At 38.9% G+C, this 25,865-nt stretch overlaps 2 protein-coding genes across 5 annotated transcripts in view; one reads left to right on the top strand and one right to left on the bottom strand.

The window, feature by feature from the left end:
* LOC128686132 (lysM and putative peptidoglycan-binding domain-containing protein 3) overlaps positions 1–14,984 on the top strand; it is a 129,360-nt gene extending 114,376 nt beyond the window's left edge. Inside the window, exons 3-4 of one of the 2 annotated variants that reach the window (XR_011391782.1) lie at positions 11,163–14,358; positions 14,396–14,984. Coding sequence is in view for 1 of the 2 variants with exons in the window: in XM_070083345.1 (XP_069939446.1) it covers positions 11,163–11,702 (540 nt within the window). In the remaining variant the exon portion in view is untranslated. Of the gene's footprint in view, positions 1–11,162 lie in introns of both variants that reach the window. The other variant, XM_070083345.1, reaches the window with a different exon arrangement.
* An 8,837-nt stretch (positions 14,985–23,821) lies between these two features.
* Positions 23,822–25,865, bottom strand: part of LOC128686128 (translation machinery-associated protein 16) — a 60,277-nt gene continuing 58,233 nt past the window's right edge. For all 3 annotated transcript variants that reach the window (XM_070083344.1, XM_070083342.1, XM_070083343.1), the window contains one exon: positions 23,822–24,118. In XM_070083344.1, coding sequence (XP_069939445.1) covers positions 23,871–24,118 — 248 coding nt within the window. In that variant the 3' untranslated portion in view covers positions 23,822–23,870. The remainder of the gene's footprint in view (positions 24,119–25,865) is intronic.

The raw sequence follows: 25,865 nt of genomic DNA, 5'->3' as shown, positions 1-25,865 counted from the left end.
AGCTGCAACACTATTTATTCTGTATAAAATTTATTTTTTATTAATATTTTTGGGCGTCTGAAATGGATTAATTGGATTTACAGTGGACCCTCGGTTATCGGCCATTCCGGATATCGGCCAACTCGTTTATCACCCGTTTTTTTGGCCGATATTTTATTCCAGTTATCGGCTGATATTTCGCTTATCAGCTGCACTGGACGCATCCACCTGCCCACCCGCCAGCCGCTTGCACGTTTGAGAGTCAGTCTGGCTGTGTCTCTGGGCGAGTGAGGAAACTTTTGCTCATTCATCCAAACATTTTGCTGTAATCCATCGTTTTTTGTGGTTATTGATTGAGTGCAGCTGCGAAATAAGCAACCATGGGCCCAAAGAAAGTTCCTGGTAAAGCTCCTTTGGTAAAGAAAGTGAGAAACATGATGGAATTTAAGAAATAAGTTGTTGAAAAGTATGAGAGTGAAGCAGGAAGAGGGGAATATGTGCCTTTTCCAGTGATTCTATGACATGTACGATACTAAAGCAGCAGGATTCGATAAAGGCTATAGCACCAGCCAGCGATTAAGTGTAGCACTAACAGTGTAGCAAGTAAGTTAAGCGATAGACAAAGAACGACACGAAACTGACTCCTCCAGAGTTTTTGGAGGTATATAGGGCTACTGACAATATACGCTGCCCTGCGTATCTTCCACCACCCTAAACCAATGCCAGCATCTCCTCCAAGGTAGGTGTAAATATTTTTATTTATAAATTACATACATTGTTTGTGTGAATGGTGGTAGCAGAGCTGCCACCACCACCACTATATGTAGGCTTATGCTCTCAGTGGCCCCTATAAGCCCAACAACAACAACACCACCACCACCACTCCACATACGTAATGATGTATGTTATTCATTCTAGAGTATATATGTTTCTGTGTTATTAAAATTGTTTATATTAGATGAACTGTGATAGATAAATAAGCTGTAGAGTTGATAATAGTGTAATATTTAAGCATTTTGTCCCCTCTCCAAACAAACTCGCCTTCCCCTCTGCTCCTCGCCGTTTTGCATACACCAACAAGACTCTTCAATAAAGGTAAAAAGTGAATTAAATGTTCATTTATCCATTTCATTAGTCACTTAGTTCTCATTGTTTTGTGTATGTAAAACAATAGTTAATCTTTAAAAAAATGTATTTTTAGTTAATATTTTTGCTTGTCTGAAACAGATTAATTGGGTTTCCATTATTTCTTATGGGAAAATGGATTCGCCAATCGTGAATTTCACCATTTGGCAGGCTCTCTGGAACGGATTGATCACGAAACTCGGGAGTCCACTGTACGAGAGGTGGGACTGCAAGAATAATGTTTTCTGTAATCCAACATCAGAGAAAATGTGTACGCTATAACATTACTGGGGGTAACTAGAAAATTATTACTTTCATATGATTTCACTCAATAGCGCCATTTCTTCTAAAAAATGGCGTTACGTGAGAATGGGAGTGTTCCTCTTTATTCTACTGTATCAACATGGAGACAACTTGTACACAATGTAAAGTATTTTTATTATGGTACGTGTATAAGATTCACAAACGTGGGAATGAACGTGTATCAACCAAAAGCAGACGCGCGTCATCTGTTTGTTTACATTACGTGTGGGTGGGGTGGTGTCAGATAGGGTGGGCTGCCCTGGCTGGCTACCATATTTCCCACACCTTACTTCCTACAAATAAATATGACTCATCTCTCACCCTACATTAAGACTATAAATATTTTAAGGTAATGAAGGTACTGTAGATGTATTTTATCGCTCTTGGGTGCTGTAAGTGTTGTATACAGCGGACCCCCAGTTCGCGATGCTATCGGTATCCAATAAATCCAGTAACCGATGCATTATATCGCAGAAAATTTGCCTCGCTTCCCGATACAAAACCTGGTATGCGATGTGGTTCGTACGAGACGTGTCCATATGTGGCCTGAACTGCCCTGTGTGTGCCAGTGTTTACAAGCCAGCCAGTGTGCGCGCATCTAAGGATACATTCGGTACATTCCATGTTATCCATATTATCACTGTTTTTGGTGCCTGTTTTTGCAAAATAAGTCACCATGGGCCCCAAGAAAGCTCCCAGTGCCAACCCTTTGAGACCAAGGGTGCTAATGACTGTTGAAATGAAGAAAGCGATAATTGCAAAGTACGAAAGTGGAGTGCGTGTGTCGGAGCTGGTCAGGTTGTATAGTAAACCCCAATCAACCATCTCTACTATAGTGAGCAAGAAAACGGCAATCAAAGAAGCTGTTCTTGCAAAAGGTGCAACTATGATTACGAAACAGTGACCGCAAGTGTTAGAAAATGTTGAGAGACTGTTATTGGTGTGGATAAATGAAAAACAGATAGCAGGAGATAGCATCTCTCAAGCAATCATTTGCAAAAAGGCTAGGCAGTTGCATGACGATTTGGTAAAAAAACTGCCTGCAACTAGTGGTGATGTGAGTGAATTTAAGGCCAGCAAAGGTTGGTTTGAAATATTTAAGAATCGTAGTGGCATACATAGTGTGATTAGGTATGGTGAGGCTACCAGTTATGTTGTGCGACAGAGGTCCAGTGACTCAAGCTGGTCCTAGTGGCATTAAAAGAAGAAGTAACCCCGGAAAAGGACTTGTTACCTCAAGTCCTAATGGAGGGGGATTCCCCTTCTAAATGCTAACACCATCCACACTCTCCCCTCCTCCTATCCCATCAATCATCACCAGATCTTCATTAAAGGTAAGTGTCAATTATTCTTTCGTTATTTATTGTTATTTATTGTAATTACTATTCTATTCCATTAAACTTAATATTTCATGTGGTAAAAGTTTTTTTTTTTCATACTTTTGGGTGTCTTGCACGGATTAATTTGATTTCCATTATTTCTTATGGGGAAAATTGATTCGCTTTCCGATATTTTTGGTTTACGATGAGCTCTCAGGAACGGATTAGTATTGCGAACCGGGGGTCCACTGTATTACATGTGGGTGGGGTGGGCTGCCCTGGCTGGCCACCGTATTTCCCACACCTTACTTCCTACAAATAAATATGACTCGCCTCTCACCCTACATTAAGACTACAGATATTTTAAGGTAATTAATGAATGTACAGTGGGCCCTCCCTTTTCGTTGGGTTCTGTTTTCGTGAATTTCAGTTATTGCTGACTTTTCGTAAAAACATTGGCTCAGTTTTCATTACTTTCCTCTGTTCTCGTTGGTGGTATGGTACCTGTCCTAGTGCACACAAAGCCTCCCACACATGCATTCTGAGGCAGCGTCACTTTGTTTCTCGGTGAGTGAACATTATCCTGCTAGGTCATAGGAAACATTTCATAATAATTCATTGTTTTTTGCACTTGTTTATTCTGTGTGACTGCTAAATAAGCCACCATGGGCCTAAAGAAAGCTGCTAGTGCCAGCCTATTGATAAAGGTGAGAAACATGATAGAATTCAAGAAAAAACTTGTAGCAAAAGTACCAAAGTGGAGGAGGAAGAGAGAGGGGAGAATGTGCCACCTTCAGTGACTACGATATGTACAATACTAAAGCAGCAGAAGTCCATGAAAGCTATAGCACCACCCAGTGATGAAGTGTAGCATTAACAGTGTAGCAAGTAAGTTAAGTGATGGAAAGAGGGCGACACGAAACTGACTCCTCCATTGTTATTGGAGGTATATAGGGCCACTGACAAACATATGCTGCCCTGCCTATCTTCCACCACCTTAAACCAATGCCAGCATCTCCAAGGTACAGTAAGTGTAAATATTTCTTATTTATAAATTACGAACATTGTTTGTGTGAGTAGTGTTAGTGGCTTCTGCTGCCACCTCCACTACCACTAATGTGTATGGCTTATGCTCTCAGTGGCCCTTATAAACCCGACAACAACACGACCACCACTCCTCACAAGTCATGTTTCTATGTTATTAACCCTTTCAGGGTCCGTCCCGTAGATCTACGGCTTTACATTCAGGGTCCAAACCGTAGATCTACGCCATGAGCTCAGCTCACTCTGATAAACTGTGAGTGGTACATTTGGGCCTAGATATGAGAGAATACATCTATGTGGTATGTGTGCACCACATAAAACAGATCCTGCAGCACTGTGTATAATGAGAGAAAAAAAATGAAATCATGATTTTTCGATTAAAACAGCAACTTTGCAGTGTTTTTTCGTATACTTTTTATAGTTGTATTTGCGATTTCTTGGTCTCATTTGATAGAATGGAAGACATATTACAGAAATAGAGATGATTTTGATTGGTTTTAGCACTGGAAATGGCTTGAAACTGAGCTCAAAGTAGCAGAAATGTTAAATTTTTGCCGATATTCAAGAGTAAACAAACGACCTCGCACATCTAATACACCCCAGCTGGTGGGTCTAATATACATTCACAAATATGGTGATGATATTTATACAATTATTACAATATTGCATAACAGTAAATCTTCTATTTTTTGGTGTGAATAAAAATTCATTATGTGAATAAAAAATCAAAATGGAATTTATTTGTAAAGCCTCAAAACATAACTAATGAACAGAGGAAATGTTAGTTTAGTGCCAGGAATACCTACATTGTTCATTCTGGACCCTATTTTGAAATTGGAATATTTTGAACTTTGTGTTAAATTGGCCAAATTACCAATTTCCGATCACTTTATTTTGTAGTTGAAACAGTTGACTTGGCGATTTCTTGTGCTCAATCGATAGAATAGAAGTAATACTAGTGAAATAGCTAAGAATTTGGTTGATTCGAATAATGTAATTGGCCTAAAATGGGAGTCAAAGTCGGCAAAATCGCCGATTCGTAAATATCGCTGACACATCAAAATTCGCGAGAGCATAATTTCGTCAGTTTTCCACCAAATTTCGTACTTTTTGTTTTATTACCTTCACAAAAAGATTCTCTACGATTTCATAAGAAAAAATAACAAATTTTTTTTTTTTAAATTCTTGGACACTGGTGCGTGACTCCAGATTTGGGCCTTGGACCCTGAAAGGGTTAATATTGTTTATTATGTCATATTAGATGAATTGTGATAGATAAATAAGCCATGGAATATAGTTATTCTCAATAAAGGTATTTTTTGTTTATACTTTTGGGTGTCTGAAATGGATTAACCCTTTGACTGTTTCAGGCCCCTCTCTGAAACTGTCATTCTATGTCGCTCAATTTTTGAAAAAAAAAAAAATTATTTTTTCTTATGAAATGATAGAGAATCTTTTCCCGATGGTAATGACACCAAAAGTTCGAAATTTGGTCGAAAACTCGTGGAATTATGCTCCCGCGAAGTTAGCGGTCTCGGCGACATATGCGTATCGGCGATTTCGCCGACTTTGAGCCCTATTTTCAGCCAATTCCATTGTTCCAATTGACCAAACTCATAGCTATTTCTTTAGAACTCCATTTTATCTATCAGCTGAGTACAAGAAACCTCCCATTTACTAATTTGGACTACCCAATATGGTGGTCAGAAATTGGCAATTTGGCCAATTTCACGCAAAATAAAAAAGATGCCAATTTCAAAATAGGGTCCAGAATAAACAAGGTAGACATTCGTGGCACTAAAATAACATATGCTCTGTTCATTAGTCACATCTCTAGGCCCCTCTTATATTATTATTGCTTTCTATTTTGATTTTTTATTCAAACCAAAAAATACAAAATTTACTGTTATGCAGACGACTGCATTATTGTAAAAATGGTATAAATAATATCAGTGCACTAGTGAAGGAATATTAGACTCCCCAGTTGATGTGTATTGGTCGTGTGGTGTGATTTATTTACTCTTGAACATTGGTAAAAATCGAACATTTCCGCTACTTTGAGCTCAGTTTCAAGGTCGTTTTCATCGTAAAAGTAATGGAAATCATCTCTATTTCTGTAATATGTTTCCATTTTATCACCTAAGACCATGAAAACGCGAATACAACGATAAATACTATACGAAAATACACCTCAAAGTCGGCGTTTTATTCCAAAAAAACGATCAGTTTTTTTTTTCTCATTACGCAATGTGTGCTGCAGGATTTTTTTTATGTGGTGCACACTGACCACACAGACCCATTCTCTCACATATGGGCCTACCAGCTTTCTCCCACTTGATTTGAAGCCGCTAGAATTATTGAGTATATATACGTCAGAAACATTGGCTCGTAAGACGTATTTATACGTCGAAAACAGTCAAAGGGTTAATTGGATTTATATTATGTATTTCTCATGGGGAAAATGGTTTCAGTTTTCATGAATTTCACACTTCATCAGACTCACTTGAATGAATTAATCACAGAAAGGGAGGATCCATTGTACTGTACAGTATATGTATTTTATCACTCTGGGGCACTTTATGAACCCCTTGACTGTTGCAACCCCCAAATCCTGATGTGTCTCCTGGTGTCGAAAAAATTTTGAAAAAAAAAAAAAAATTTTTTTCTTATGAAATGATAGAGAATCTTTTCCCGATGGTAATGACACCAAAAGAACGAAATTTGATGGAAAACTTACGGAATTACACTCGCAAAGTTAGTGACCTCGGCAATATTTACGAATCGGCAATTTCACCCACTTTGAGCTCTATTTTCGGCTAATTTCATTGTTCCAGTCGACCAAACTCATAGCTATTTCTTTAGAACTCCATTTGTTCTATCAATTGAGTACAAGAAACTACCCATTTACCAATTACAATTACCCAATAACATGGTCAGAAATTTGCAATTTTGCCAATTTCATGAAAATTAAAAAATGACAATTTCAAAATAGGGTCCAGAATGAACAATGCAGATATTCCTGGCTCTAAAATAACATTTTCTTTGTTCATCAGTCACGTCTCCAGGCCCCTCTGATATTACTCTTGCTTTCTATTTTGAATTTTTATTCAAATAAAAAATAGAAGATTTACTGTTATGCAGACTACTGCAATATTGTAATAATTGTATAAATAATGTCAACCCATTCATGACTGCATATTAGAATGAATAGTTGGACATTTATTGGACAATGACATCATTTGTTTACTTTTGAACATCAGGAAAAATCAAACATGTCCCCTACTTTGAGCTTCATTTCAAGGTTCTTTTCATAGTAAAACCAATCAAAATCATCTCTATTTCTATAATATGTTTTCCATTCTATCAAATGAGACCAAGAAAACAGGAATATAACCATAAATACTATACGAAAATACACTACAAAGTCGACGTTTTAATCCAAAAATACGATCAAATTTTTTTCTCATGCACTGCGTGCTGCAAGATTTTTTATATATGGTGCACATAGACCCATTCTCTCACATGTGGGCCTACCAGCTTTCTCCTGCTTGATTTGAAGCCGCTAGAATTTTTTAGTATATATACGTCAAACACAGTGGCTTGTAAGACGTATATATACAACCGAAACAGTCAAAGGGTTAAGTGTCGTATATTACGTGTGGGTGGGATGGGCTGCCCTGGCTGGCTACCATACTTCCCACACCTGACTTCCTACAAATAAATATGACACACCTCTCACCCTACATTAAGACTACAAATATTTTAAGGTAAGTAATGGGTGTACTGTGTGTATTTTCCTTTTTATTATGCTTTTTAATGCCTAGTTCTATTACTGACTTAATATAAGTTAGTGTAAACTTGTTGTCTGGCATTACTAAGTGGAAAAAATGGCGTTCCACTTTAAGGTAATTTCCGCTTTAACTCTTGGAGGGTCCAGAGGCCAAATCTCAGTGTGACAGCCAGGATCCAAAAATTTAAAAAAAAAAAAAAATTTTTTTTTATTTTTTCTTATGAAATGGTAAAGAAATTTTTTTTCTGAAGGTAATAAAACAAAAAGTACGAAATTTGATGGAAAACTGACAAAATTATGCTTTCGTGAATTTTGCTTCGTCAGCGATATTTACGCATCGACGATTTTGCCGACTTCGACTCCCATTTTAGGTCAATAACATTCCAGTCAATCAAATTCTTAGCTATTTCACTAGTATTACTTCTTTTTATTGATTAAGCACTAGACATCTCCCAATCAATTGTTTCAACTACTCAATAAAGTGATTGGAAATTAGTAATTTGGCCAGTTTAACACAAAGCTCAAAATATTCCAGTTTCAAAATAGGGTCCATAATAAACAATGCAGGCATTCCTGGCATTAAACTAAAATTTCCTCTGTTTATTAGTTACATCTCCAGGCTTTACAAGTGGATTCCATTTTGTTTTTTTTATCCACATAATTAATTTTTATTCGCGCTAAAAAATAGATTTATTGTTATGTAATATTGTAATAATTATATAAATACATGTAATAGCATATTCATGAACATATATTAGACCCACCAGCTGACGTGTATTAGATGCGTGACGACATTTGTTTACTCCTGAACATCAGCAAAAATTGAACATTTCCTTTATATCAAGCTCAGTTTCAAGCCATTTTCAGTACTAAAACCAGTCAAAATCATCTCTATTTCTGTAATATACAGTGGACCCCCGGTTAACGAACTTTTTTCATTCCAGTAGTATGTTCAGGTGCCAGTACTGACCGAATTTTTTCCCATAAGGAATATTGTGAAGTAGATTAGTCAATTTCAGACCCCCAAACATACACGTACAAACGCACTTACATAAATACACTTACATAATTGGTCGTATTTGGAGGTGATCGTTATGCGGGGGTCCACTGTATATTCCATTCTATCAAATGAGACCACTAATACAGCTGTAAAAAAAAACATACGAAAAAACACCATTAAGTCGCTGTTTTAATCCAAAAATATGGTTGCAATTTTTTTTTTCTCATTATGTACTACATGCTGCAGTATTTGTTATATGTGGTGCACACTTACCACATACATGCATTCTCTCATATCTAGGCCCAAATTTACCACTTACAGCTTATCTGAGTGACCTGAGCTCAAGCCGTAGTTCTACGGCTTGGACCCAGGCTTCAAAGCTGTAGAACTATGGGACGGACCCTCAAAGGGTTAAGGCGTTAGCCTGGAACCTAACCTGCCATATGAGTGGAGCCCAACTGTATCTGAACATTTTCACTTCTTCCATGCTCCCTCCCTCCAGTGTGATATCCAGTTTTTCTTTTATCCAAATCGTGTGATACCCTCATCACCTTACTCTTATCTATGTTCATTTTCAACTTTCTACCCTTACACACCCTCCCAAACTCGTCCATGAACCTTTGCAACTTTTCGTTAGAATTTCCAAAACTCGCAGTATCATCAGCAAAAAGTAACTGTGTCAACTCCCATTTTGTATTTGATTCCCCATAATTTAATCCCACCGCTGTCCCACAACACCCTGGCATTTACTTCTTTAACATCCCTCTCTATAAATAAGTTAAACAACCATTGTGACATTACACATCTCTAAGACCTACATTTACTGGGAGGTAATCTCCCTCTCTCTTAAACTAACCTGAGCCTCAATATCCTTGTAAAAACTCTTTACAGCATTTAGTAACTTACTCCCCTCAAGGAAGGTTCCTTGATGTTGGTGAGGGGCTCTTGATTTAGGGAATTGGATCTGTGCTCCAGTTCCCCGAATTAAGCCTGAATGCCTTCCACATCCCCCCCCCCAGGCGCTGTATAATCCTCCGGGTTTAGCGCTTCCCCCTTGATTATAATAATAATAATAACTTACTACCTATTGCATAGACTTGCAACATCTGCCACATTACTCCCTTATCCACTGTATCATATGCATTTTCTTAATCCATAAATGCAATAAAAACTTCCCTACCTTTATTTAAATACTTTTCACATATATGCTTCAGTGTAAACACTTGATCTACACATCCCCTACCCATTCTAAAGCCTCCTTGTTCATCTGCAATCCTGCTTTCTGTCTTACCTCTAATTCTTTCAATAATAACCCTACCATACACTTTACCTGTTATACTCAGTAAACTTACTCCCCTATAATTTTTACAATCTTGTCCCCCTTCCCTTTATATGAAGTAACTATTTATTTATTTTAACCAAACTGTATATCTTTATTCTTAATGTTCATTTAAAAAATAAGCATATTTCTTTAACGTTACAATGATAAATTTGTCGAGAAGGGAGAGTACCTTGACTTCATTGCCACTGGCATTTGCCTTAGTGTTTACTGTAGCTTCACTGAAGATAATTTATTATTTTTTTATTAACACATTGGCCATCTCCCACCAAGGCAGGTGCCCCCCCCCCCCAAAAAAAAAAAAAATATCATGATTCACTCCATCACTCTCTTGCCAGAAGCGTGCTTACCCTACAGTTATAAAACCAACATTAACACCCCTCTTTCAGAGTGCAGACACCGTAATCCCCCATCTCCAGGACTTGAGTCCGGCCTGTTGGTTTCCCTGAATCCCTTCATAAATGTTACCTTGCTCACACTCCAACAGCATGTCAAGTCCTAAAAACCATTCGTTCCTATCAAACACGCTCACACATGCTTGCTGGAAGCCGAAGCCCCTCGCACACAAAACTTCCTTTACCCTCTCCCTCCAACCTTTCCTAGGGCGACCACTACCCTGCCTTCCCTCTACTACAGATTTATATATCCAAGTTACCCTATTTTGCTCCATACTCTAAATGTCCAAACCACTTCACAGCACTCTGGATAATACTTAGTAACTCTGCACTTCCTAATTTCCAAGCTACGAATTCTCTGCATAATATTTACACCACACATTGCCCTCAAACATGACATCTCCACTGCCTCCAACCTCCTCCTCCACTGTAACATTCACAGCCCTGCTTCACATCCATATAAGAGTGTTAGTACCACGATACTCTCATACATTTCCTCTCTCTTGACTGTTTCCACAGATGCCTCAGTGCACCCCCCCCCTCCCATTTTTCCTTCATTATTTCTGTGGATCACCTCATCTTTCATATACCCATCTGCCAACAAGTCCACTTCTAAATATCTGAACACATTCACTTCCTCTAGTATATATCTTCATCTTTTGGGGATTCATTTTTGTATACCTTACAATACATTACTGAATCTTACTAAAGTAAGAATCGAGGCATTGATTCCCCAGTGCTGTTATTAAACATGAATTTCTGTTTATATACAAGCATTTACTTGGTTTGTTTAATCTATATATTTTGGAAAGTAGAGGACAATGTTGTAATTAATGTTTCTGATGACCCCATTTTTTTTTTATTTCAGGTATCTGAATTAAAGCGAATCAATAAGATAATACAAGAAAAAGAATTTTATGCTTTGAAATCTTTGAAAATACCAGTGAAGGCAAACTCGGTTCTTGCAGAAATGTTGAAAGAAGAGGAACAGCAACAGTGCACTTATAGTGAGAAGAAGACTATTGCTAATACTAGGGCTACAATTTTAGGTACAAGAAGTATAAGTAGTTGTAGTGAATACGAGAGTGATTCTGAAATGCACGTAGGCTACATTAGTATTGATCGCATTTTAAAAGACACGCGAACTAAGAAGGAAGCAATGAGGTTTCTTAATTCGATGCAGAAAGACTTGGCTAACATCCGCGAGAAAACCAATTTTTACAAAGGTTCTCTCGATGAAGTTGCTGCAGTTCTAACTGACCCACGATTCCATCCACTTCAACAGACAGAGGATAAGTGCACTGGAGCAGACTGGGGAATCACTTGGTGGAAAGTTTTGCTTGCAGGGATAGTGATTCTTGTTGGAATTCCTTTATTATACATTTATATTTATCTTGAGAAGAGGTAAGCTAAGGTAGCAAAAGTTTGTCAAGTGTTGGCTCCACCTGAATAAAAGTTTTATCCTGGTTGCTGACTATGTTAGACAATATCTTGTGTGATACAGTAAGAAGAGGTTATATTTTGCAAAGCAAATAATACCTTTTACTGCTTTGGGCAGGGCACATGCTTTGATGGAGAACCTTGTATATATAATTTACTGTTACGCAGACTACTGTAATATTGTAATAACTGTATAAATAATGTCAACCCATTCATGACTGCATATTAGAATGGCTACTTGGACATTATTGGAAAATGACATCATTTGTTTACTTTGGAACATCGGCAAAAATCAAACATTTCCCATACTCTGAGCTCCATTTCAAGGTTCTTTTCATAGTAAAACCAATCAAAATCACCTCTATTTCTATAATATGTTTTCCATTCTATCAAATGAGACCAAGAAAACGAGAATACAACCATAAATACTATACGAAAATAGACCACAAAGTCGGAATTTTAATTATAAAAAAAAAAAAAATAAAAAAAACACACCGGAGTTTTTTTCTCACGCACTGTGTGCTGCAGGATTTGTTTTTTTATATGGTGCACACTGACCACACAGACCCATTCTCTCACATGTGGGCCTACCAGCTTTCTCCTGCTTGATTTGAAGCCACTAGAATTTTTGAGTACATGTATATATACGTCAAACACTGTGGGTTGTAAGACGTATATATACGACCAAAACAGTCAAAGGGTTAATATCATCAATAGGTTCTTGGAAACTGCGACTTTAAGGAAAACTATGTAAAATGAAACCAATTTTACCATAGGCTGACCCTTGTAGGTTTAGCACATTTTTGATAATTTACCATAGGCTAATTGATATAAACATCAGATGCACAGTACAGGGTTAAATCAAGGAATAAATGTTTGCAAAGCAAAAATTGTAATGAGCACCTCCTACCATATAGTTCAAAAATGAATGCGCAAACTTCATACAGACAGTGGAACCGTTATAACGAAACAACAATAAGTGAGGACTGTACTAGGTTTACCTGGAGAGAGTTCTGGGGGGTCAACGCCCCCGTGGCCCGGTCTGTGACCAGGCCTTATGGTTGATCAGAGCCTAATCAACCAGGCTGTTACTGCTGGCTGCACGCAATCCAATGTATGAGCCACAGCCCGGCTGGTCAGGTACCGACTTTAGGTGCTTGTCCAGTGCCTGCTTGAAGACAGCCAGGGGTCTATTGGTAATCCCCCTTATGTATGCTGGGAGGCAGTTGAACAGTCTCGGGCCCCTGACACTTATTGTATTGTCTCTTAACGTGCTAGCGACACCCCTGCTTTTCATTGGGGGGATGTTGCATCGTCTGTAGAGTCTTTTGCTTCCGCTGCGAGTGATTTTCGTGTGCAAGTTCAGTACTAGTCCCTCTAGGATTTTCCAGGTGTATATAATCATGTATCTCTCCTGCCTGTGTTCCAGGGAGTACAGGAACTTCAAGCGCTTCCAGTAATTGAGGTGTTTTATTTATGTTATGCGCGCCGTGAAGGTTCTCTGTACATTTTCTAGGTCAGCAATTTCACCTGCTTTGAAAGGTGCTGTTAGTGTTCAGCAATATTCCAGCCTAGATAGAACAAGCAACCTGAAGAGTCATCATGGGCTTGGCATCCCTAGTTTTGAAGGTTCTCATTATCCATTCTGTCATTTTTCTAGCAGATACGATTTATACAATGTTATGGTCCTTGAAGGCGAGATCCTCCGACATGATCACTCCCGGGTCTTTGACATTTGTTTTTCGCTCTATTTTGTGGCCGGAATTTGTTTTGTACTCTGATGAAGTTTTAATTTCCTCGTGTTTACCATATTGGAGTAATTGAAATTTCTCATTGTTGAACTTCATATTGTTTTCTGCAACCCATTGAAAGATTTGGTTGATGTCCGCCTGGAGCCTTGCAGTGTCTGCAATGGAAGACACTGTCATGCAGATTCGAGTGTCATCTGCAAAGGAAGACACAGTACTGTGGCTGACATCCTTGTCTATGTCAGATATGAGGATGAGAAAACAAGATGGGAGCGAGTACTGTGCCTTGTGGAACAGAGCTTTTCACTGTAGTCGCCTCAGACTTTACTCTGTTGGCTACTACTCTTTGTGTTCTGTTTGTGAGGAAATTATAGATCCATCTACCAACTTTTCCTGTTATTCCTTTAGTACGCATTTTGTGCGCTATTATGCCATGGTCATACTTGTCGAAGGCTTTTGCAAAGTCCGTATATATTACATCTGCATTCTTTTTGTCTTCTAGTGCTTAGGTGAGGGATCCATACAAGTTTCAGTATTTTATGTTTGAAGACAGTCTGTGGTGATCATTCTCATTGTGTGATGAGTTTATACACTTGCATATGTATGATGCCTACAGAAAATTTAATATACTACCAAAAAAAAAAAAATCTTTAGATAATAGATGTGTGCTAAACCAGGATTCATACACTATCTGTGGAATAGGAGGTAATAAGGTTTGATCAAATGTAGGGTAATTTTCTTGGATCAAGAGTCTTCTACCAGCATAGACCCCGGGTAAACTCCAGACCCTGGTGGTTTAGCAGTAGATCATGGCTATCCTAAAATCATGTATACCTAGAGAAGGTTTTGGGGATCAGTGCCCCCATCTGAGTCCAGGTACTAAGATATATATTGTGCCCCCATCTGAGCCCAGGTACTAAGATATTATTTTTTTCACTTTAACTATTTCTTAGATTGAGTTTTTTTTATTTTAAAATTTATTAATACTATTTCTAAGGTGCAGTACTGTGCTTAGATTGTAAATATCCAAGGAATTATAACCCTTTTCATTATTACTATTTTTTTATCGTAACATCTGTCTCCTACCAAGGTAGGATGACCCAAATTATCATAATCATCTTATGGGAAGCACTAAACCCATAAGTATTATACAGCACTGTAGCCTCCTCTTCAGCTTTAGGTATTGTATCATTCCATTTTATGAATGCTATACAAGTAATTTTGTATTTTGGATGTTTGTATATCTTAAATTATGTCATTTTTACTGAAGTAAAATAGAGAACATTGTCTGTATAGACTTTAAAATATATATATACTATATGTACCCAGCATATTGTTATTGTAAAATTTATTTATGTACCATATAGTAAATTCTTCCATTATAAGAGGCTTGTATTTTGAGGTCTGGTACACCTGGTTCCCCCATTTAGTTGGGAACAAATGTGGTGATAAATATATAAAATTGTAGCATTTATTTTTATATTAATATATTTTATGATTAATTGCAAGTTTTACTCTGTACCTGTGTGCAATGTTGAGTTATGTATAGTATATTGAGAGTAATACAGTGGATGAAGAATTGTTTCCAAAGTAATCTGGCTAGGAACTTCAGCATATGTCTGAATTTTAAGAGTACTTTTGTTTTTATTTTAAAATACATTAATAAGAACATAAGAAAGAAGGAACACTGCAACAGGCCTACTGATCCATGCGAAGCAGGTCCATACACCCCCCCCCCCTGCCTAGAACAATGACCACCTAGTCAGGTCACTTCCACTTCAGGAAGGAGCACAGCACCAGGCCTGGTAGCCCAAGCTATTCAGATCCAACTCGCACCCACCCACACCCACTCGCGTATTTATCCAACCTATTTTTAAAACTACACAAGGTCTTAGTTTCTATGACGGTACTCGGGAGTTTGTTCCACAACTCTATTACCAAACCAGTGCTTTCCTATGTCCTTCCTGAATCTGAACTGTTCTAGCTTGAAACGATTGCTGCGAGTCCTGTCTTGGCTGGATATTTTCAGCACTCTATTTACATCCCCTTTATTTATTCCTGTTTTCCATTTATACACCTCAATCATATCTTCCCTAATTCTACGCCTTTCTAAACAGTGCAGATTCAGGGCCCTCAGTCTATCCTCGTAGGGAAGATTTCTGATACATGGGAATAACTTTGTCATCCTCCTCTGTACGTTTTCCAGTGCATTTATATCCATTCTGTAATATGGTGACCAGAACTGTGCAGCATAATCTAAATGAGGCCTAACCAAGGATATATAGAGTTGAAGAACAACCTGAGGATTTCTATTATTTATACTTCTTGATATGAAGCCAAGGATTGTGTTAGCTTTATTGCAAACACTTATACACTGTTGTCTTGGTTTCAGATTACTGCTAACCAGAACTAAACCCTTTACACAATCAGAAGTATTAAGATCTACACTATTCAGTTTGTAAGTGGCATGGTTCTAGTCCTGTCCAACATTTAGCACTTTGCATTTGTCTATATTAAACTGCATCTGCCACTTCTCCGACCACTGCATCAGTGTATTCAAATCATCCTGGAGTGCACTAATGTCCTCAATAGAATGAATTGGACAGCCTATTTTGGTGTCATCAGCAAATTTGCTTATGTTGCTATTTATTCCCTCATCTATGTCGTTTATGTAAATTGTGAACAACAAAGGGCCCAACACTGACCCCTGTGGAACACCCACTTGTGATGTGCCCCCATTCTGATTTCTCCCCATTTATGCAAGCTCTTTGCTGCCTATTTGTAAACCATGCCTCTACCCAGGAAAAAGTTTCTCCTATTCTGTGTGCCTTAAGTTTCCTCAAAAGTCTCTGATGTGGAACTCTGTTGAAAGCCTTACTGAAGTCCATATACACAATATTATAATCATTACCAAGATCTACCTCCTCAAACACCTTAGCAAAAAAAAGTTAGTAAATTCGTAAGACAGGAACGCCCTTTAGTAAAACTGTTGAGATTCATTTATCATTTTATGCCTATCAAGATGGCAATTGATTCCATAAATTTTCCCGCTATGGAGGTAAGGCTTATTGGTCTATAATTCGAAGCTAAGGACCTGTCACCTGCCTTGTAAATAGGTACAGTGGTCCCTCGTTTTTCGTAATTAATCCATTCCTGGAGGAGCTACTATAAATGAAATTTACGATTTGCAAATCAATTTTCCCCATAAGAAATAATGTAAATACAATTAATCCGTTCCTGACACCCAGAAGTATTAAAACAAAAATTTTTTTTACATGAAATATACATGTAGTACATAACAATACAATGGGAAATGGTGAATGAAACATTAACAGCATAACACTTACCTTTATTGGAGATTCTTCTTAGTGTATGGGAGACTGGAGGAGGAGAGAGAGTGGATTATTTATAGTTTGGAAGGTTAATTCCCTTCCAGCAACACCTCAAGTACCAATTGCTTTTCTGGGGTTACTTCTCTTCTCTGTTTCTTAATGCCACTAGGACCACCGTGAGAGTCACTGGAGTCCTGTCTCGCAAAATAACTGTGGAGAGAGCTCTGTTTCTGGCGTCTCCTTAACACTTCCCTAAAATGGCCCAAGACTTTGTCACTGTACATGTTGCCAACATGGCTTGCAACAACCTTGTTAGGGTGATGTTCTCCATAAAGCTTTCCATCTTAGCCCACATAGTAAAAATCTCTTTAATTTCTGAAGAAGGCACCTTCTTCCATCTCTCTTCCTCCTCCTCTGCAGCAAGATTCTGAGCTGTGATCTGTTGCTCTTCCTGCTGAAGCTCTTGCAGCTCCTCAGTGGTGAGCTCTTCGTTGTGGTCTTCCACCAATTCTTCCACATCCTCCAAACTCGCATCCAACCCCATGGAACTCCCCAGTGCCACAATTGATTTTACAACAGACATAGGCTCATCAGGGTCAGTCCCAAGCCCTTCAAAATCCCTCTTGTCGACACAATCTGGCCACAATTTTCTCCAGGCAGAGTTCAAAATCCTGGTAGTCACTCCCTCCCAAGCCATACCTATAAGGGTTATGCAATGGAGGATGCTGAAGTGTTCTCTCCAAAATTCCCTTAGGGTCAAGTGAGTGTCTGTGGTCACAGTCAAGCACCTGTGAAACATTGCTTTTGTGTAGAGTTTTTTAAAGTTTGCAATGACCTGCTGGTCCATGGGCTGGAGGAGAGGAGTGGTATTCGGGGGCAAGAACTTTACTGTGATGAACCCAAACTCCTCAAAAATTAGGTCATCCAAGTTTGCAGGATGAGCAGGTGCATTGTCCATTACTAGCAGGCACTTGAGATCCAATTTCTTTTCCAGGAGATACTCCTTCACACTAGGGCCAAACACTTCATTGAACCACGCGACGAAAATTTCCCTCGTGACCCATGCCTTACTATTACAATGCCTGCACTATTAGAAAGTAGGGGTTTGGGATATTGGCTGTTTGGAGGGGTATGTTATACATCTTTATATATATGCTTTTAAGCTGTTGTATCTGGGCACCTCTGCAAAGACGGTGATTATGTGCGAGTGAGGTGAAAGTGTTGAATGATGATGAAAGTATTTTCTTTTCGATCCAAACCAGTGCCTTGAAAGGATCAACTTCCTGGCAGCCGAAGCATGTTCTAGGCATATTCCCTTAAGAAAGAAGAGCAGGAGTAAACTGGAGAGAGAAAGACGCTCCCTCTACAGAAGACGACGAAGAGTCACTGAGCTCCTCAGGAGTGCTAGAATATCTGATACACGAAAGGAGGCGCTAACCAGGGAAGTGGAAACTATCGAACTTAAGTTAAATGACTCTTACAGGAACCAGGAGAGACAGGAGGAGCTTAAAATTATTAGTGAAATTGAAAGAAATTCAAAATATTTCTTTTCACATGCCAAAAACAAGGCAAATACCACATCTAGTATCGGGCCCTTACTCAGACAGGATGGGACTTAAACAGATGACAACAAGGAAATGAGTGAAATATTGGAATCCCAGTACGACTCTGTGTTTAGTGAACCACTAATCGGTCTGAGGATCGATGACCCAAATGATTTCTTCATGAATGAGCCTCAAAACTCCATAAATGTATGCCAGATTTCCGACATTACCCTAACTTTGATAGATTTCGAAAAAGCCATTGACAACATGCCCATGCACTCAGCCCCGGGCCCAGACTCGTGGAACTCTGTTTTTATTAAGAACTGCAAGAAACCCCTCTCGCGTGCCCTAAGTACACTATGGAGGAGGAGCTTGGACATGGGTGAAATTCCACAGTCACTTAAAACAACGGATATAGCCCCACTCCATAAAGGTGGCAGCAAAGCATTAGCTAAGAACTATAGACCAATAGCTCTGACGTCCCACATCATAATCTTTGAAAGAGTGCTAAGAAGCAGGATTGCAAATCACCTGGATTCCCAAAATCTGCACAATCCAGAGCAACATGGGTTCAGGGCAGGTGGCTCATGCCTCTCACAACTACTGGATCACTATGATATGGCCTTGGATGCACTGGAAGAAAATCAGAATGCATTTGACAAATGCGATCATGGTGTAATAGCCCATAAAATACATGCTAAAGGAATAACTGGGAAAGTGGGGAGATGGATCTTCAACTTCCTAACAAATCGAACACAAAGAGTAGTGGTCAACAGAGTTAAATCGGAGGCTGCCATAGTGAAGAGCTCTGTTCCACAAGGCACAGTACTCGCCCCCATCTTATTCCTTATCCTCATATCAGACATTGACAGAGATATACATCACAGCACCGTATCATCCTTTGCGGATGATACTAGGATCTGCATGAGGCTGTCATCTGCTGAGGACGCGGTTAACCTCCAAGAAGATATAAATAAAGTTTTCCAGTGGGCAACGGTAAACAATATGATGTTCAATGAGGACAAATTCCAACTACTCCGTTATGGAAAACTGGAGGAGATAATAACTAGAACAGAGTATACTACAGACTTTGGCCATACAATAGAGCGGAAAAATAATGTAAGGGACCTGGGAGTAGTAATGTCTGAGGATCTCACTTTCAAGGATCACAACAGTGCCACGATCGCACGTGCAAAGAAAATGACAGGATGGATAATGAGAACGTTCAAAACGAGAGATGCCAAGCCAATGATGATCCTTTTCAAATCACTTGTTCTCTCTAGGCTGGAATACTGGTGTACATTAACATCTCCATTCAAAGCAGGTGAAATCGCAGATCTAGAGAGTGTACAGAGATCCTTTACTTCACGTATAAGTTCTGTCAAGCACCTTAACTACTGGGAACGCTTGGAAGCACTTGACTTGTACTCGTTGGAACGCAGGTGGGAGAGAGATATCATAGTCTACACTTGGAAAATCTTGGAAGGAATGGTCCCAAATCTGCACACAGAAATCACTCCCTACGAAAGTAAAAGACTGGGCAGACGATGCAAAATGCCCCCAATAAAAAGTAGGGGCGCCATTGGTACACTAAGGGACAAACACCATAAGTGTTTGTCCATTAGGGGAATTGCCAATAAACCCCTGGCTGCCTTCAAGAGAGAGCTGGACAGATACCTAAAGTCAGTGCCGGATCAGCCGGGCTGTGGCTCGTACGTTGGACTGCGTGCGGCCACCAGTAACAGCCTAGTTGATCAGGCCCTGATCAATCGGGAGGCCTGGTCATGGACTGGGCTGCAGGGGCGTTGATCCCCGGAATAACCTCCAGGTAATCACCCTGCCTAGGTGGGAGACGGCCGACTTGTTTATTTTTTTTTTTTTTTAACAAGTCGGCCGTAAGGCAGGGGCGACCCAAAAAGAAAGAAAATACTTTCATCATTCGACACTTTCACCTCACTCACACATAATCACTGTTTTTGCAGAGGTGCTCAGAACACAACAGTTTAGAAGCATATACGTATAAAGATACACAATATATCCCTCCAAACCACTAATATCCCGAACCCCTCCTTTAGAGTGCAGGCATTGTACTTCCCATTTCCAGGACTCAAGTCTGGCTATATAAAAATAACCAGTTTCCCTGAATCCCTTCACTAAATATTACCGTGCTCACACTCCAACAGTTCGTCAGGTCTCAAATACCATTCGTCTCCATTCACTCCTATCGAACACGCTCATGCACACCTGGTGGATGTCCAAGCCCCTCGCCCATAAAACCTCCCTTACCCCTTCCTTCCAACCTTTTCAAGGACGACCCCTACCCTGCCTTCCTTTTCCTACAGATTTATACACTCTCCATGTCGTTCTACTTTGATCCATTCTCTCTAAATGACCAAACCACCTCAACAACCCCTCTTCAGCCCTCTGATTAATACTTTTATTAACTCCACACCTTCTCCTAATTTCCACACTCTAAATTTTCTGCATAATATTTACACCATACATTGCCCTTAGACAGGACATCTCCACTGCCTCCAACCGCCTCCTCGGTGCTGAATTCATAACCCAAGCTTCACACCCAAACATAATGGAGAGATGCAGAGCTCACGGAGAATGTAAACAAACTGGGTGGGGCGCAGTGACTGTATTAGAAAGACAGGGAGCCATATAGAGAGTTTTGGTCATAATTTGAAATGTCCATATTAGCAGAACACCATAAAGCGGGGCCCTACTGTATATATATCAATAGTTTTTCAACACCAGCAATCTCCCATCAAGGCAGGGTGACTCAAAAAAGAAAAAAGGTTTTATTCTTTTTACATTTAGTAATTTATACAGAAGGGGTAGAGTACTATATCACAGTGAATTCTCAGGTAAATTTGCCTTAACCCATAAACGGCCCATATGTATATATACGTTCACTACCCCAGTGCCCCAAATATTTTGAAAAATAAAAAAATAATTTTTTTTAATGAAAATAAAGAGTACATTTTTTCTAAGTGTTATATGATTAAAATAAAAAAATTAAGGTCTGTACTTACTGAGATATGAGGCTGCAAAAGTTGGCACTTAATACTCACCTGATGGTAACAGAGTCCTGCAGCTTGTGGAAGTGTTGCCGATATACCATTTTTTCTCATTTTTACATTATTTTATATAATTTTTATGTTCTGATAATTACAATTTATTGTAGTTCTTGTTATTTCATAATCAATCTTTGTTCTCACACTAATATTAGGTACTGAAATTGTACTCAAATTGTCACAAACACATTGACAGGTGGACATTTACACCTTCCTTGGTCATTTACTATTGTCTAGGAATATATACAAAGTATTTTTAGGTCCCAGAAATGTTTTGGATACACGGGAGTATAGAAGAAGAAGGAAGGAGGAGGAGGAAGGAAGAAGGAAGAAGTAAGAAATTCCCTTGAAGCAATGTGTAAGACAAGTGTTCGGTGACAAGCATCCAGGAGGGCAGATATGAGATGACATTTGATGAACTCCAGAGAGGGTGCAGAGATAAGATGAGATAAGGTATGACATTTGATGGGTGCCAGCAGGGTGCAGAAATAAGGGATGACATTTGATGAGCTCGTATCTCTGATTATCTGTCTCTGTCTTATTTCTCTGTCTGCTTGTCTCTCTCTGTCTGTCTCAGAGAGAGCCACTGTGAATCAACAGGTATTCTTATGCATTATATCTACAAGCACAGTATAGCACTTCAGATTTTTTAGGTTATCCTAGGTAATTTGCAGTCTAATTGTATTTGTGTGTACTTGTGAGACAGATAGACAGAGACAGATACAGATAGAGACAGACAGACAGACCCTAAACTTGGGGTTAACATCACTTTCCTCTTAACCCTTTCAGGGTTGCCAGGCCCTCTCCGAGACTTGTTCTCAGGGTCGCCAAATCCCCCCCCCCCCCAAAAAAAAAAAAAAAAAAATATGAAAAGATAGAGAATCTTTTTCTGATCACAGTGACACCAAAAATATGAAATTTGGTGGAAAACTTACAGAATTACGCTCTCAAGAAGTTAGCGGTCTCAACGATGTTTACGCATCGGTGATTTTGCTCACTTTGAGCCCCATTTTCGGCCAATTTCACTGTACTAGTCGACAAAAATCATAACTACTATTTGGCTAGGACTCCATTTTTGTCTATCGAATGAGTACAAGAAACCACCCATTTACTGATTTCAACTATCCAATAAAGTGGTCAGAATTTAGCAATTTTGCCAATTTCACACAAATTTCAAAAGATGCCAATTTCCGAATAGGGTCCAGAATAAACAAGAAAGACATTCCTGGCACTAAAATAACACTCCCTCTGTTCATTAGTCACATCTCCACACCCTCTTACATTCTTTTGCTTTCCACTTTGAATTTTTATTCTCACAAAAAATAGAAGATTTACTGTTATGCAGGCTACTGCATTAGTGTAGAAATGGTATAAATAATATCAGCGTACTTGTGAAAGATTTACCAGCTGACGTGTAACATGATTTGTTTCCTTTTGAACTTTGGTGAAAATCCAACATTTCTGCTACTTTGAGCTCAATTTCAAGGTCCTTTTCATTGTAAAACCAGTTAATATCATCTTGATTTCTGTAATATGTCTTCCATTCTATAAAATGAAACCAGGAAAATTAGAATACAACAATAAATACCACACGAAAGTACAGTGCAAAGTTGCTGTTTTAATCCAAAAACATGGTCAGTTTTTTTCTCATTACGCACTGTGTGCTGCAGGATTTTTTTTTATACTGCGGACACTGACCACATAGACCCATTCTTTCATATGTAGGCCTACCAGCTTTCTCTCACTAGATTTGAGGGCGCTAGAATTTAGGCGTACTAGTACGCCAAAAACCCTGGTGTCTAAGCCGTACTAGTACGTCCGAAACCCTGAAAGTGTTAAAAGGGGTGTTAATATGACATTACATAAGAGAACCCTTGGTGTTTGCCCCACTGTTTGCTCTAGCTGGCGCTCAATATAACTGGCGCTCCCACAAGGTACTAAGTGGTCCCAGATTTTTTTAATATGGTGCACATTGAGTGTTAAGACCCATTCTATGCTGACCAGGCATCTCAGGCCAATTGTGCCAAATCTGGAGGCAGGAAAAATAAAACGTATACAGTGGACCCCCGGTTAACGATATTTTTTCACTCCAGAAGTATGTTCAGGTGCCAGTACTGACCGAATTTGTTCCCATAAGAAATATTGTGAAGTAGATTAGTCCATTTCAGACCCCCAAACATACATGTACAAATGCACTTACATAAATACACTTACATAATTAGTCGCATTCGGAGGTAATCGTTATGCGGGGGTCCACTGTATTTACATTTCGGGCACTAGCGGTAAGAACGTATATATACGTTTGAACCATTTACGGGTTAAACTGTAAATTTTTGCTGTATTAGTAATAAATATTGAACTGGAGGAAATTAAAAGCATATTTACAGACTGTTATTTATACATAATCTTTTATAAACATCGAGATGTGATTAAATTGTTTCTTGTTCAGTTTCATGCTCTTCTGATACAATATTTGTATCACAAGTTTGATCATCCATTTCTTTTGCATCTGATTCAACATCATGAAGAGTGGTGCATTCTTCAGGTACTGCTGCTACTCCTGACTCTAGAAATTGCTTGGTGAATCTTCTCAACTTTAAGTTACTTAAGAAACGTAGTTCTCCTGTCCAGGACTTGAAAATTTCCAGGGCTTCTGGATTTAAGAAATCCACAGTTTCTAGAAGTAAAATAAAATTATATACATAAATGATTAAAGGATATGTATGTTCCCTCACAAAATGTGATAACCTAAGATTATTGACCCAAATCCTTAATTCTGCTTATTTTTATATAGTAATAGTCTGGATGCAGCAAAATTTCCCTGACTACAGCAACCAACATTAGCAGTGCTAAAGATACTGTGTGTTAGAGAAGAAGGCAAGGGCTGCATCCAAGCAGACGTACATTTTTTTTTTTAATATACCAGCTGTCTCCCACCAAGGTAGTGAGACTCAAAAAAGAAGAAAAACTTTCACCATCATTCACTCCATAACTGTCTTGCCAGAGGGGTGACATTATTATAATCAAGGGGGAAGTGCTAAACCCCCTCCCTCCAACCTTCCCTAGGACAACCACTACTCTGTCTTCCCTCCACTATAGATTTCTATGTCCTCCAAGTCATCCTATTGTCTTCCATCCTCTCTCAATGTCCAAACCACCTCTTCAGCCCTCTGGATAATACTTTAGTAACTCAGCACCACCTAATTTCCAAGCTACAAATTCTCTGCATAATAATCACGTCACACATTGCTGTCAGACACAACATCTCCACTGATCCAGCCTCCTCTGTGCTGCAACATTCACAACCAATGCTTCACACTATATAGGAGCATTGGTACTCTCAAACAGTCCCCTTTTTGCTTCCATGGATAACATTCTTTGTCTCCACAGATTCAAAAAAAAAAAGCACCACTCACCTTTTTCCCCCTCATCAATTCAATGGTTCACCTTAGTCTTTCATAGACCCATCTACTGACAAGTTCACTCCCAGATATCTGAATACATTCACTTCTTCCATACTTCCTCCCTCCAGTTTTTCATTACCTAATTTTTTTTTTATCCTCATCACCTTGCTCTTTCCTACATTCACTTTTAATTTCCTTCTTTTACATATCCTCCCAAACTTGTCCACCAACCTCTGCAACTTCTCTTCAGAATCTCCCAAAAGCACAGTGTCATCAGCATAAAGCAACTGTGGCACTCCCACACATTTTTCCAAACACCTCTGCATTCACTTCTCTTACAACACCATCTATAAATATATTTAACAATGACAGTGACATTATGCACCTCTGTCTAAGGCCTACTTTTACTGGAAAATGATCACCCTCTCTCCTATATATCCTAACATGAGGCACACTATCCCTGTAAAAACTCTTAACTGCTTTCAGTAACCTACCACCTATTCCATTCACTTAAAATATCTGCCACATAGCTTCCCTATCTATACACAAATAACCCGCACATAAAAGAGAGAAGCTTAGGACGACGTTTCGGTCCGACTTGGACCATTGACAAAGTCACACAGTGTGACTTTGTCAATGGTCCAAGTTGGACCGAAACGTCGTCGTAAGCTTCTCTCTTTTATGTGCAGGTTATTTGTGTATCGTTCCAGTCACGGTATTGTGCCTTTTTTTGTTATTCCCTATCTACCCTAGGGTTGATAAATCATTTACATAATGTTAGGTAAAAGGGCACAAGTGTAACTAATGTGACATTTTACTGTGCCAATGTTTCACTCTCCAGGAGCTGTCAAGCCTGGAGACCAAAATATTGCCACAATAAAATGTCACATTAGTTGCACTTGTGTCCTTTTACCTGACATACTGTCGGTAATTCAACCAACATTAATATATCTACATAATAAATTAATGAGTCCATTGCTAATCATTAACACTTAACATCTTCAAGTAGAAAGCATTTCT

This window comes from Cherax quadricarinatus, chromosome 9 (genome assembly GCF_038502225.1).
Source record: "Cherax quadricarinatus isolate ZL_2023a chromosome 9, ASM3850222v1, whole genome shotgun sequence".
Classification (NCBI taxonomy): Eukaryota; Metazoa; Arthropoda; class Malacostraca; order Decapoda; family Parastacidae; genus Cherax; species Cherax quadricarinatus.
This window is presented reverse-complemented; position numbering and strand designations above follow the sequence as displayed.